This window comes from Lithobates pipiens, unplaced genomic scaffold, assembly GCF_037356315.1.
Source record: "Lithobates pipiens isolate NorthernLeopardFrog02 unplaced genomic scaffold, aLitPip1_a1.2 Scaffold_23, whole genome shotgun sequence".
In the NCBI taxonomy this organism is placed as follows: Eukaryota; Metazoa; Chordata; class Amphibia; order Anura; family Ranidae; genus Lithobates; species Lithobates pipiens.
This window is the reverse complement of record NW_027507785.1, coordinates 299,585,695-299,600,905: the sequence shown is the minus strand read 5'-3', so window position 1 is coordinate 299,600,905 and position 15,211 is coordinate 299,585,695. Positions and strand designations below refer to the sequence as shown.

At 43.1% G+C, this 15,211-nt stretch overlaps 1 protein-coding gene across 1 annotated transcript in view; it reads right to left on the bottom strand.

The window, feature by feature from the left end:
• Positions 1-15,211, bottom strand: part of LOC143926554 (vitellogenin-1-like) — a 269,217-nt gene that overhangs the window by 113,788 nt on the left and 140,218 nt on the right. The window contains exons 16-18 of the mRNA XM_077450393.1: positions 9,277-9,396; positions 7,690-7,873; positions 4,724-4,817 (exon numbers count right to left, since the gene is read on the bottom strand). Coding sequence (XP_077306519.1) covers positions 4,724-4,817; positions 7,690-7,873; positions 9,277-9,396 — 398 coding nt within the window. The remainder of the gene's footprint in view (positions 1-4,723; positions 4,818-7,689; positions 7,874-9,276; positions 9,397-15,211) is intronic.

Sequence of the window (15,211 nt, the reverse complement as noted above, 5' to 3'; positions counted from 1 at the left end):
ATATATATATATATATATATATATATATATATACAGTGCCTTGCAAAAGTATTCGGCCCCCTTGAACTTTTCAACCTTTTGCCACATTTCAGGCTTCAAACATAAAGATATAACATTTTTATTTTTTGTGAAGAATCACCAACAAGTGGGACACAATTGTGAAGTGGAACGAAATCTATTGGATTTTTGAAACTTTTTTAACTAATAAAAAATGAAAAGTGGGGCGTGCAAAATGATTTGGCCCCCTTGCGTTAATACTTTGTAGAGCCACCTTTTGCTGCGATTACAGCTGCAAGTCGCTTGGGGTATGTCTCTATCAGTTTTGCACATCGAGAGATTGAAATTCTTGCCCATTCTTCCTTGCAAAACAGCTCGAGCTCAGTGAGGTTGGATGGAGAGTGTTTGTGAACAGCAGTTTTCAGCTCTTTCCACAGATTCTCGATTGGATTCAGGTCTGGACTTTGACTTGGCCATTCTAACACCTGGATATGTTTATTTGTGAACCATTCCTTTGTAGATTTTGCTGTATGTTTGGGATCATTGTCTTGTTGGAAGATAAATCTCCGTCCCAGTTTCAGGTCTTTTGTAGACTCCAACAGGTTTTCATCCAGAATGGTCCTGTATTTGGCTGCATCCATCTTCCCCTCAATTTTAACCATCTTCCCTGTCCCTGCTGAAGAAAAGCAGGCCCAAACCATGATGCTGCCACCACCATGTTTGACAGTGGGGATGGTGTGTTGAGGGTGATGAGTTGTGTTGCTTTTACGCCAAAAATATCGCTTTGCATTGTGGGCAAAAAGTTGGATTTTGGTTTCATCTGACCAGAGCACCTTCTTCCACATGTTTGGTGTGTCTCCCAGGTGGCTTGTGGCAAACTTTAGACGAGACTTTTTATGGATATCTTTGAGAAATGGCTTTCTTCTTGCCACTCTTCCATAAAGGCCAGATTTGTGCAGTGTACGACTGATTGTTGTCCTATGGACAGACTCTCCCACCTCAGCTGTAGTTCTCTGCAGTTCATCCAGAGTGATCATGGGCCTCTTGGCTGCATCTCTGATCAGTCTTCTCCTTGTCTGAGCTGAAAGTTTAGAGGGACGGCCAGGTCTTGGTAGATTTGCAGTGGTCTGATACTCCTTCCATTTCAAAATGATCGCTTGCACAGTGCTCCTTGGGATGTTTAAAGCTTGGGAAATCTTTTTGCATCCAAATCCGGCTTTAAACTTCTCCACAACAGTATTACGGACCTGCCTGGTGTGTTCCTTGGTCTTCATGATGCTCTCTGCGCTTTCAGCAGAACCCTGAGACTATCACAGAGCAGGTGCATTTATACAGAGAGTTGATTACACACAGGTGGATTCTATTTATCACCATCAGTCATTTAGGACAACATTGGATCATTCAGAGATCCTCGCTGAACTTCTGGAGTGAGTTTGCTGCACTGAAAGTAAAGGGGCCGAATAATTTTGCACCACTTTTCAGTTTTATTTGCTAAAAAAAGTTTAAAATATCCAATAGATTTCGTTCCATTTCACAATTGTGTCCCACTTGTTGGCGATTCTTCACAAAAAATAAAAATGTTATATCTTTATGTTTGAAGCCTGAAATGTGGCAAAAGGTTGAAAAGTTCAAGGGGGCCAAATACTTTCGCAAGGCACTGTATATATATATATATATATATATATATATATATATATATATATATATATATATATATATATATTGATTGTTTTGGTACTGAGTAACAGACATGGTTACTGCAATAGATATTATGTCTGTTTTTTTCATATATGCAATATATATATGTGCTCTTGTGGCGCATGCTAGAGATATCATGCTCACGGGGACACTATGTGGGTGGGTAAGGGATTGCCTGTCATTTGCATATGTGGGAGTATATAACTATGGTTGCCGTGCCATGCAGCCAATCCCAGGACGTAGTCGCTGTGACGAAACGCATCGGAACGTGGCTGTATGGCACTCTTGTAAGTGCATTACCTGTGTGATTTTAATAAATCCTATGTTTGACATCATCACACTATTTGGAGTCTCATTTTCTTCCATATATTATGGATTCCTTTGGGTCTCTGGATACTTGGAACATCTGTGATGGGACACACTTGAACCTGAGGGGTTTACTGCCTTATACGCCAAAAACGAGAATGTGTGAGGCAATTAATGCTGGTGAGTGTACATCTAATTGGGGAGGGGAGACATGATAGTGATCACATGGTACGGTGTTGGGCCAGTCTATCAATTGAACTTCTCATCACGAAGATACCACTCTGCTTTTATTTATTATATGGATTGTTTTCATATTGCTATATTTTCTCTCATGTTTGCACAGCACTACTCATTGGGTGTGTAATACTTACTTAGGTGTTGTTATATCACTTAGCGCCACTATTTACCTCTAATTTGTAGTCGGTAGATCTGTTATATCATTCTGATTATTATATTCCATATATAGATTATATGGAATAGCAGTAGTCATCTATATGTTAGGGATTGTAAGTACTTTGTCCTTTCTGAGCATGTAGAAGTGACTGGGGCAGCTTTATAGCCACCCCCATCACTTCTACTACAAAGCTGGGAGCAAAAATGTAAACAATTTCCTTACTGCTACAGCAGCCAGCAGATTGTTTACATGCCAGTGCTGCCACCGACGTAACTACTAACTGAAAGGATTACTATGGCACTGCTGGGACAGGGAGCACCATATAAACAGGTATAAGGGCTAAACTTTACTGGGAGATTCTTCAATATGTTGATAAAACAGCAACATATTTCTTTTTAAAAGGAATGGTTTCTTAGGCTGACTCAGAAATTACATTTTCCTATAATTTCTAGGGTAATGTTATTCCAACAGAAGGCGCAATCCTAACCCTACCACTGTACAAAGTATTTCCCAGTATCCCAGCACACTAACTATGGGGTCTACAATGTCTTTCTTTATGCTGTCCTCTTCTAAGATTTTCTGGTCAGAGCATGAACTTTCCCTTCTCAACTGTCAGTCTTGCAATGCCTCATGGGACTTTCATTGCAATGCCTCATGGGTCCTGTAGTTCTGCAACAGCTGGAGGGCTGCAGGTTGGACACCCATGGTCTAGGTCAGTTTCCCTATCAATCGGTGACCTGTCCCTATGTCCATTTCCCACACCTCTGTGTCCAAGATGGCCACCCAAATCTTTTGAGAATTTTGTACCTGTATTATGCACTGGCTTTCCCAAGATGGACACCTGGGGTCCATAACAGAGAACATAGCAGTGCTTTTAAAGTCTTTGCCTAGTGTCAGTAGTAAATGGAGGTTAGATGATCACATTGTTTACTACTGACATCTTGTAAGTGATGGACCACATGCTTACAACTCTCAGATACAATGTGCCATCTCCATATTAAAGGAGCATTGTATTTACTTTAAAGTGACTTTACAAAAAGACACAACATGCATTAAGAGGGCATCTTTCTAAAGTAAGGGGACAATTGTCACCAGAATAGATGTCCTCATTGAAATATTTTCACTCTATTCCTGTTCTGGTGACAAGTAAAATTTTGTTTTTCCCATCTTATGCTCCCCTGATGGCAGTGGTCCCCGGAAAAAATCCCAGAATCTCCTAAATAAGGACACGGACAGAAATGAAACCCTTCATTGCTCTAAAATAAAAAATAAATAAAAATAAAAAGTATGGGCTTTAGCTACACTAATAATATCAGTCTGAATGCCACACCACTTCCTCAAACTCAGTCTATCCAAAACTGAGCTCAAAATATTTGCTTCGTTACATGCCTCTTCCCCTGACTTTTCTGTCAGGATCAATGGCACAACTATCAACCCATCCCCACATACCAGGGGGAACTCACCTTTAGGCCCCACATCCAATCACTGTCCAAAGCTTGCTAACCAATGGCATCACAAAGCTTCTAACTCACTCCCTGGTCAACTCTCGCCTCCCCTACTACAAACTCCCTCCTCACTGGATTACCTTTACATAGTCTATTCCCCTTCAGCTCATCATGAGTGCTGCTGTCAGACTCATCCAACTTACCAACTGTTCAGTGTCTAGAACCCCTCTCTGCCAATTCCTCCACTGGCTTCTGCTCACCTAACAAATTCAATTCAAAATACTAACAAAAACTTACAAAGCCGTCCACAACTCGGACCCCAGCTACATCACCAACCTAGTCTCAAAATACCAACCAAATGGTTCTCTTTCTTCCTCCCAAGACCTCCTGCTATCTAGTTCCCCCATCACCTCCTCCCATGCTCACCTCCAGGACTTCTCCCAAGCCTCTCCCATTCTTTGGAATTCCCTACCTCAATCTGTCCAACTCTCTCCTACTCTATCCACTTTTAGGGAATCCCTGAAAAGCCTTCTCCACAGAGAAGCCTATCCTGCCCCCACCTAACTGTTTTTCCACTTTCTCCATCAGCTCACCCCCCCCCCCCCCCCACAGTTATTACCTTTTGAATTACTGGACCCTCCCCTTTAGATTGTAGATTGTAAGCTCTAACGAGCAGGACCCTCTAATTCTCCAGAATTGAATTGTATTGTAAGCGTACTGTCTGCCCTCATGTTGTAAAGCACTGCACAAACTGTTGGCGCTATATAAATCATAAATCATAATAATAATAAAAATAATTATAATAATTATAATAGTTAAAAGAACAATATTGTCTTGTGACCCAACATAACTGCACATACATTATACAGGATGGTGTGTATACCTTAAGGAAAGCTTTGCCTTCAGATTAATGTTAGATTCAAGTAACTGGAGAATCCTTAGACCATCTTTTGGGTCGGGAGTGATGTGAGACTGAGCTAGTAATTGAAAAATAGTTTACAGATGAATGAAAAGCAGTAAAATATAATTTCTGTGTAATATGGTGCAGGTTAAAAAGGTCATCTACTAATAAAGTCTGCAATAAGTTTGTATTTGCACTAACAGTTACATTCTCAATATACGTTTTCGAGGGTCTAACCCCAGTGTCTTGGGCCATTTGTTTTTTTTCATTGGAAAAGTTATTAGGAAACATTATTAGAAATCTCAATGTCTTCTTACAATTTAAAAGACAATTTAAAAAACATCCTCTGCACTGCCATTATTTGAAGTAAAATGGAATTGCATTCAACTTCTGTGATCTATTGAAGAGTTAAAGTGTTACTAAACCCAGGACTCTGCATTCACCATATCTGATCACCCACAGTACACAGAACATGGAAATGCAATTATTTTAGTAAACATAAACTGCTAAATACCTTTTCCCATCAGCAGTTTATAGCAGTATTGTGACTCTATCAGTGTCCAGCTGAGCACTGTTTAAAGCTTGTAGGAGGAGTTGTCATTCTCCTCTGAGTCCTATGAGGCTGCATGACTCCTGACTTTCTGTCTGGACAGTGCTGATCACATGCACCCGCCCAAGAAAAAAAAAACTTCCTAGCAATACACAGCAAACTGAGTGCCCCCAAGGCTCTGAGTGCCTGCAAGGCTCTGTTCTATCAGCAGATGGATTTAGGGACAGTGAAAGAAGGGGAGGGTCAGAGAAGACAGGATCAAACAGCCTTTTTACACAATGCGGAGGATTAACCCCTTAGGTTCCACAGTGAGTATAACAAGCATGTTTTACTGCATATACAGACTGTTGTGGGGTTAGTAACACCTTAAGCTGCCTGTGGATGGTGCCAAGTCAGCAGGTGACCATGCTGTCTTAACAGACTGGGTCTAAGGAGATATATCAATTTATAAAGCAGCATTTGAAACAGAACCACTTGACTTTTTTTTCCAAACAGTTGTTGATGGCCAACTCTGAATTCTGAACAGAAACACACACAGATCTATAGCTTTGCTTAAAACTGGCCATCACAGTCCATCTCCATTCTTCATTAATAAAAAGGAAAAAATATCAGCCACACTCTAATTAGCTCTTCTTGGAGTGTTTTTTTATAATCAGTGAATTGACTGCATACAGTGATGTCTCTACCCCAAAGCAACCTTTCTTGACGCGTTTCATCAATCCTGGAAGTTCCCTATTCTTGTGAACAAGCCTGGAGTGGTGAAATGCATCAAGGAAGGTTGGCATATTGATCATTGATTGTTGATATTTTTTATGAAATCTGAATCTCACACATAGAATGCCACACTCCACATTCATAAGCGTACATATAACTTTATTGATCAAATGGCTCATTCTCTAACCTCTCCCCACCCCCACCTTTTAAGCCATGGGTCTTCAAACTATGGCCCTCCAGTTGTTCAGGAACTACAATTCCCATCATGCCTAGTCATGTCTGTGAATGTCAGAGTTTTACAATGCCTTATCGGGATGTGTAGTTTTGCAACAGCTGGAGGGCCGTAGTTTAAGGATCCCTGTTTTAAGCTATTTGTGTGAATGTTGCACATGAAGTGTAGCTTTGAATTTATGACATACTAAAATAGAACAAATAGACAGGAAGGAGCAGGGTGATGACTTTATTATGCTACAAGCAAAAGGGTGGTTTGTCTTCACAGGTGCAGCGTCCAGCTCTGCAAGTCAGGTGCAGCGTCCAGGTTTGCTAGTCAGGTGCAGCGTCCAGGTCCGCTAGTCAGGTGCAGCGTCCAGTTCTGCAAGTCAGCTGCAGCGTCCAAATCTGCTAGTCAGGTGCAGCGTCCAGCTCTGCAAGTCAGGTGCAGCGTCCAGCTCTGCAAGTCAGGTGCAGCGTCCAGCTCTGCAAGTCAGGTGCAGCGCCCAGGTCTGCTAGTCAGGTGCAGCGCCCAGGTCTGCTAGTCAGGTGCAGCGCCCAGGTCTGCTAGTCAGGTGCAGCGTCCAGCTCTGCAAGTCAGGTGCAGAGTCCAGATCTGCATGTCAGGTGCAGTGTCCAGGTCTGCTAGTCAGGTGCAGCGTCCAGATCTGCATGTCAGGTGCAGTGTCCAGGTCTGCTAGTCAGGTGCAGCGTCCAGCTCTGCAAGTCAGGTGCAGCGTCCAGCTCTGCAAGTCAGGTGCAGCGTCCAGCTCTGCAAGTCAGGTGCAGCGTCCAAATCTGCATGTCAGGTGCAGCGTCCAAATCTGCATGTCAGGTGCAGCGTCCAGGTCCGCTAGTCAGGTGCAGCGTCCAGCTCTGCAAGTCAGGTGCAGCGTCCAGATCTGCTAGTCAGGTGCAGTGTCCAGCTCTTCTTCCAGCAGCCTGTCAAGATCTACAACAGGATAAATAAGGCAAAGGCTGCTCCGAGAACTACTCACGTTTATGGGCGTATGCATTCAGGGATGTTAGACCAGGACCCAGAATTTAAGTCCCTGAACATATATAATTTTAAACACCAACACCAAATTCCAACAATCAGCTGCTGTGTATTCGCCTGTCATAGATTTTGACATTTTGCTGGCAGCGGGATGCTGGACGCTGCACCTACGCTTTCTGGACACCCAAATACGTGTGCATGAGGCTTTAGACTGCTGCTTCTCCTTCATTGCCCAATCACAGGTTTAAGGCAGTGGAGATGACCTTGCTGTATTGCTTAACTGCAGCATGAAAAGTCAGGTCACCGACCTGGCTGTGTTGCCTAGGATGGCTGTGTGTGTCGGGATTAGATGGACAGGCTTTCAAATCAGGCTAAACAGCTCCCATATATTTCATCCGTGCATAAAGCGGTTTTCCCAGAGTTCAGGTTTCTGTAGCATTGCATCTCAGAGAGATGAGTGTTAAGCTCGGCACATACCTTGTAATTGCACCCTTGTAACGGATGAATAGTACAGATTGGTTTCCAGTGGCAGACCCACACACGTTGGGACGATCACACGATTTTCACTCGACAGTAATGGCTTAGACCAGCGTATGTCCAGACCCGTCTGCAGAGCCTTTACAGCTGCTTGTAATAAAGCAGACTTTCCACTAGAGAAAAACTAAACAAAAAAAACACACAAACGGAAATTAAATTAAAGGCTAGCTCCGGGCAAATTTTTTTTTCCGCATGCAGTGGGGCTGTGCCCACATTGGTCGGGTCAACTGCTTGTTTTATCCAGGGGTGAGGAAAAGCTGCACACTCACCCGATCCTTCGATCCACGGGTAAACAGCATTCCCCCATGATCCAGCGGTGGACTGTTCCTGACATCCTCATGTCTATGGGCGTGATGACGTCAGGGACAGTTTACCGCACAAGACTACCAGACCCAGGCGGGGATTGGGTATACACCGTATCTCTTCGTTCTTCAATCCCCTAGACAAAAACGAGCAGTTACTCCTGTGCAGTGCATGGAAAAGACGTTGTTTTAACCTGGAGTTGGGCTTTAAAGTGGTTGTGAACCTCATAAATGAAATATGAACAAAGCATATGCTTCTGAAGTGTGTACTTGTCTCAATCCAGAGCACTAAGTGTCATTTCTGTCTGCTGGCCCTTCCACTTCTATTAGCATGAATCACTTCAGACAAGTTTTCCTGACACAAACAGAAAAAAGATGACAGTGGAGGGATCTCCAGCACACAGCCTGTGATTGACAACCTCAGCTCTGTTCCTTTGTGCTGTGTGAAGTGGGAGTGTGTCCCTTCCTCCCAATCAGCTTTCAGGATCCTCCTCACTGAGCCCTGTAGAGTGTAATTTCAGCTCTCTGCCCCGATTCCTGAAAGCTCAGGCAGGCTTTATAAATTCTGGACTTTGAAAGGATATAAGAGAAGACTGCAGATGAACAGGCACAATGTATGTAGGAAGAACTGTTTCATCTCTGTGTATCACCTGAGGTCAGTCATTTCACTGGGTATATGTGAGGGTTTACAAACACCTTAAAGTTTATTTATGGTCAACTAAAAAAAAGTAACTCCTGCCCTCCCACCCCCATTATAACCACTCTGTAGGTATTTTTTTTTTTTTTATGAAGCTTAATTTGGTGATATCTCTACTGTTCTTGCTGGAGGTTCTGACTTGAGGAAGCAAAGCCCTGCCTCAACCAAGATGGATGCCACCACAGAGACACATTGTAGATGAAGACATGGTAAGTCAGTAATGGGGAACGATCATCTGTAGGAAGGCCACAGACAATACTGCTGACTAATCCTTTGTCCTCTTCCTGCCTTACTTTAGGAACAGCTTCCACAGTTCAGTTCCTCTTAATCCTTGGGCCTCAAAACCCCAACTTTTATACCTTGCCTCTGCTCTCAACAGAATTACAAATGAAAGTTAAGTTTGCATTTCAAGTGTGAATTTTCAATGTTGGAGTGTACCTTTAATGTGGCTTTATGTTAGATGTGTGTGATAAATTCTCCTTGAGGACAGAGAATCAGAAGCGACACTTCACAGCCTCCATTGCTCACCTTGAGGATGTTTTCTATTGAGTGTTTGTTTAATTCTTGATAGAAAAGTTCTTGTCCAAACATTTTAAAGTGCGCAAAAACCAGAGGTTCATCCCAAGGTAACGGTTTCCAGTTGTGCAGCTGTACAGAAGAAGGAGAGCGGCGTGAATTGGGGTGCTTTTCAGTTGTACACCAAGACTTTATCTGGTAGCACAGGAGAAAGTACTGCTAGACTGTAACTTCCAGTGACCAATCAGAGATAAGCTTTCTGAGAATGCGCCTAGTTAGGCTAATAAAAGATTAAATCGGATTGGCTGCTGAGGTTTATTAGTCTCTATACACTATTGCTTGCCTGATACTGATACATATACAGTGGTGTGAAAAAGTGTTTGCCCCCTTCCTCATTTCCTGTTCCTTTGCATGTTTGTCACACTTAAGTGTTTCGGAACATCAAACCAATTTAAACAATAGTCAAGGACAACACAAGTAAACACAAAATGCAATTTGTAAATGAAGGTGTTTATTATTAAAGGTGAAAAAAAATCCAAACCATCATGGCCCTGTGTGAAAAAGTGATTGCCCCCCTTGTTAAAACATACTATAACTGTGGTTGTCCACACCTGAGTTCAATTTCTCTAGCCACACCCAGGCCTGATTATTGCCACACCTGTTCACAATCAAGGCATCACTTAAATAGGAGCTGCTTGACACAGTAAGGTCCACCAGAAGATCCTTAAAAGCTACACATCATGCTGAGACCCAAAGAAATTCAGGAACAATTGAGAAAGAAAGTAATTGAGATCTATCAGTCTGGAAAGGGTTATAAAGCCATTTCCAAAGCTTTGGGAATCCAGCGAACCACAGTGAGAGCCATTATCCACAAATGGCGAAGACATGGAACAGTGGTGAACCTTCCCAGGAGTGGCCGGCCGCCCAAAATTACCCCAAGAGCGCAGCGACGACTCATCCAAGAGGTCACAAAAGACCCCACAACAACGTCCAAGGAACTGCAGGCCTCACTTGCCTCAGTTAAGGTCAGCGTTCATGCCTCCACCATCAGGAAAAGACTGGGCAAAAATGGCCTGCATGGCAGAGTTCCAAGGAGAAAACCACTGCTGGGCAAAAAGAATATCAAAGCTCGTCTCAATTTCTCCACAACACATCTTGATGATCCCCAAGACTTTTGGGACAACATTCTGTGGACCGATGAGACAAAAGTGGAACTCTTTGGAAGGTGTGTGTCCAAGTATATCTGGCGTAGAAGGAACACTGCATTTCATAAAAAGAACATTATACCAACAGTAAAATAAGGTGGTGGTAGTGTGATGGTCTGGGGCTGTTTTGCTGCTTCAGGACCTGGAAGACTTGCCGTGATAAAAGTAACTATGAATTCTGCTGTCTACCAAGAGATCCTGAAGGAGAATGTCTGGCCATCTGTTCGTGTACTCAAGCTGAAACGAACTTGGGTTCTGCAGCAGGACAATGATCCTAAACACACCAGCAAGTCCACCACCGAATGGCTGAAGAAAAACAAAATGAAGACTTTGGAGTGGCCTAGCCAAAGTCCTGACCTGAATCCTATTGAGATGTTGTGGTATGACCTTAAAAAGGCCGTTCATGCTCGAAAACCCTCTAATGTAACTGAATTAGGACAATTCTGCAAAGATGAGTGGGCCAAAATTCCTCCAGGACGCTGTAAAAGCCTCATTGCACGTTATCGCAAACGCTTGGTTGCAGTTGTTGCTGCTAAGGGTGGCCCAACCAGTTATTAGGTTTAGGGGGCAATCACTTTTTCACACAGGGCCATGATGGTTTGGATTTTTTTTCACCTTTAATAATAAACACCTTCATTTACAAATTGCATTTTGTGTTTACTTGTGTTGTCCTTGACTATTGTTTAAATTGGTTTGATGTTCCGAAACACTTAAGTGTGACAAACATGCAAAGGAACAGGAAATTAGGAAGGGGGCAAACACTTTTTCACACCACTGTACATCAGTCTCACTTTACCTTTGCTCTACCAATCTAGTATTACAATGTTACATTTGAACATCATCATCGGTATTGGGAAAATAAAGTCTTTTTAATGTTATCTTAGATATTTATGTGAAAGCGTTTAGATAAGTGTATATATATATATATATATATATATATATATATATATATATATATATATCCCCTCTATATTGTAAAGCACTGCGCAAACTGTTGGCGCTATATAAATCGTGAATAATAATAATAATAATAATAATAATAATAATAATAATAATATATATATATATATATATATATAATTCACGATTTATATAGTGCCAACAGTTTACGCAGCGCTTTACAATGTAGAAGGAGTGACAGCACAATTACAGTACAGTTCAATTCAATACAGAAGGGACAGGGGGGCGCTGCTTGTAGAGCTTACATTCTAAAGCAGGGGTCTCAAACTGGCAGCTCTCCAGCTGTTGCAAAACTGCAAGTCCCATGAGGCATTGCAAGGCTGACAGTTACAAGCATGACTCCCTCAGGCAGAGGCATGATGGGACTTGTAGTTCTGCAACAGCTGGAGGGCTGTCAGTTTGAGACCCCTGTTCTAAAGGGGGGGGGGGGTGGTACAAAAGGTAATAGATGCAGGGAATGATTTGATGGGGGTGGCTCGGGACAGTTGTTAGGTGGGTGTGGGATAGCAATATTGTAATATATGATTGAGATATATATATATATATATAAATATATATATATATATATATATATATATATATATATATATATATACAGGGCTTCACCACTGACAGCAAGTGGTGCTGGGGTGTGGGATAGCAATATTGTAATATATGATTGAGATATATATATATATATATATATATATATATATTGTAAGGGATCTTCCCGGGGTAGGGTGTGTTTGGACACAGTTCACAGCAGACTTGGACTTTATAAAGTAGAACTTGGCGTTTATTCGTGGTACAAACAGTCCAACAAACAAAGTATACAGCAACACCGTGCTTCTTGTGTATAACAGGCACAAAATAATAACAAAAACAAAACAACCTAGCCCGGCTGGGCGCTTACTAACAGGTTCTTCTCACCTATCTGACACTTATAAACGCAGCGTCTTTCGCCTGGATATCGCAGGGTGGATGTTAGCTCCAGCACTGGCTGTGCTTGCAGCTTCCTCAAACACACAGACTGTTCGTTTCCCTGGCTGGGAGCAATCACCTGCAGACCTTGCAGAGCCTTTAGCTTCCCAGGCTAATTAGGATCAAAGCTCACCTGATCCCAAACCCAGAACTGGATCGGGGGATGTGGAATGACAGGTCCCTCTACCAAACCTACCTGCCATTCCATATAAACCCAGGCCCGGCAAAATTAAATAACAACTCAGCAGCATATCGCTGCTGAGAAACTGATCCATCCTGGATTTACCATCTCACACTGTGTAGCAACCTAGGTGAGATGTACACCCCCTCGATCACTTCTCCAGTGACATGTCTACATATCCCCCCCCTCTTTTTCAGACCGGAGGGCTGAGCCTTTTGTCCCCACAGACAACTTACCCTTGACAATGCGTCAGCATTTGCCTGTAATTTCCCTGGCCTGTGTTCCACAGTGAAATTAAAGTTTTGTAGGGAGAGAAACCATCTAGTCACTCTTGCATTTCTCTCCTTGTTTAACTTCATCCATGTTAGGGGGGCATGGTCTGTCACCAACTTGAATTTCCTGCCTAGCAAGTAATACTTTAACGATTCTAGGGCCCACTTTACTGCCAAACATTCTCGCTCCACAATGGCATAATTTTTCTCGGCCGGGGTTAGTTTTCTACTCAAGTACGTCACTGGATGCTCCTCACCATTCACTACTTGTGAGAGTACTGCACCTAAGCCTGTGTTAGAGGCATCTGTCTGGACCAGAAATTCTCGCCTGAAATCGGGGGTAACTAACACAGGTGGTTGGCACAAGGCAGACTTAAGGCTTTGGAAAGCCTTCTCGGCCTCTGGGGTCCACGTGACCATTGCTGTCTTTCCGCCCTTTGTCAAGTCAGTTAGTGGAGCAGCAACTGAGGCAAAGTTCGGCACAAATCTACGGTAATACCCCGTAATACCCAGGAAAGCTCTAACCTGTTTCCTTGTCAGGGGTCTAGGCCAATTCTGTATTGCCTCAATTTTATTTAGCTGTGGCTTAATCAACCCTCTCCCAATAATGTAGCCTAGATATTTGGCCTCTTCTAGGGCTAGAGCACACTTCTCGGCATTTATGGTCAACCCCGCATCACTTATGGCATCCAACACGGCCTGTACCTTACAGAGGTGACTTTCCCAATCAGGGCTAAAAATGACCACATCATCGAGGTAGGCAGCTGAGTAATCACGATGTGGTCGCAGAATCAAGTCCATCAACCTCTGGAAAGTTGCAGGGGCTCCATGTAACCCGAATGGCATCACTACATACTGGAATAGCCCATCAGGGGTGGAGAATGCAGTTTTCTCTTTAGCCTCACCAGAAAGTGGAATCTGCCAGTAGCCCTTTGTGAGATCGAGGGTGGTTATGTACCTGGCGTTACCCAACTTCTCAATCAACTCATCTACCCTGGGCATAGGATACGCATCGAACTTGGAGATCTCATTCAACTTTCTGAAATCGTTACAGAACCTCCAAGTTCCATTGGGCTTTGGGATTAGCACAATTGGGCTGGACCATTCACTCTGTGACACCTCAATTACCCCCAGAGCAAGCATACGTTTTACCTCGGCAGATATGGCTTCCCTACGTGCCTCGGGTATCCTATAGGGCTTAAGGTTTACTCTGCTTCTAGGCTCAGTTTCAATGTGATGATGGATGAGGTGTGTACGCCCTGGGAGGTCAGAGAACTTGTTTTTGTTTTTCTGTAAAAATTCCTGAGCCTCCTGTTTCTGTGACACTGATAGAGTATCACCTACCTTGACTGGAGGGATTGGTTGTGACAAATTATTAACAGTATTTGTCGCCCCCAAGGATTCCCTGTCTTTCCAGGGCTTGATCAAGTTTATGTGATAAACTTGGAAAGGCTTCCTTCTACCTGGTTGGTGCACCTTGTAGTTCACCTCACTGATCTTTTCAACAATTTCATAAGGACCTTGCCACTTCGCCAAGAATTTACTCTCAACAGTGGGGACTAGTATAAGGACCCTATCGCCTGGGTTGAATGTCCTGATTCTTGCGGACCGGTTGTAAATTCTACTTTGGGCCTCTTGAGCTCTCTGGAGGTGTTCCCTTACCAGGGGCATTACAGTGGCTATACGGTCCTGCATTTGTGCTACATGCTCAATAACACTCTTGTATGGGGTGGACTCATTCTCCCATGTCTCTTTTGCAATGTCCAGTAGACCCCTAGGGTGATGACCATAGACCAACTCGAATGGTGAGAACCCTGTGGACGCTTGGGGCACCTCCCTAATAGCAAACATGAGGTAGGGTAATAAATGATCCCAGTCACGACCATCTTTTGCCACCACTTTCTTCAACATATGTTTCAAAGTTTTATTAAATCTCTCCACCAATCCGTCCGTCTGGGGGTGGTATACAGAGGTACGGATGTGTGAGATTTTAAATAGTTTACATAATTCCTTCATTACTTTCGACATAAATGGCGTACCTTGGTCAGTTAGGATTTCTTTGGGGATCCCAGTCCTAGAGAACATATAAAACAACTCACGTGCAATTGTTTTAGATGCAGTGTTTCTTAAGGGTACAGCCTCAGGATAGCGGGTCGCATAATCCAGGACTACCAAAATATACTGGTGTCCTCTAGCTGACTTTACAATGGGACCCACTAAATCCATGGCAATACGCTCAAAAGGCACCTCTATAATAGGGAGCGAAACCAAAGGACTGCGAAAATGTGACACTGGGGCACTAACCTGACATGTGGGGCACGACTCACAGTATTTTTTAATGTCATCATATATGGCCGGCCAAAAAAACC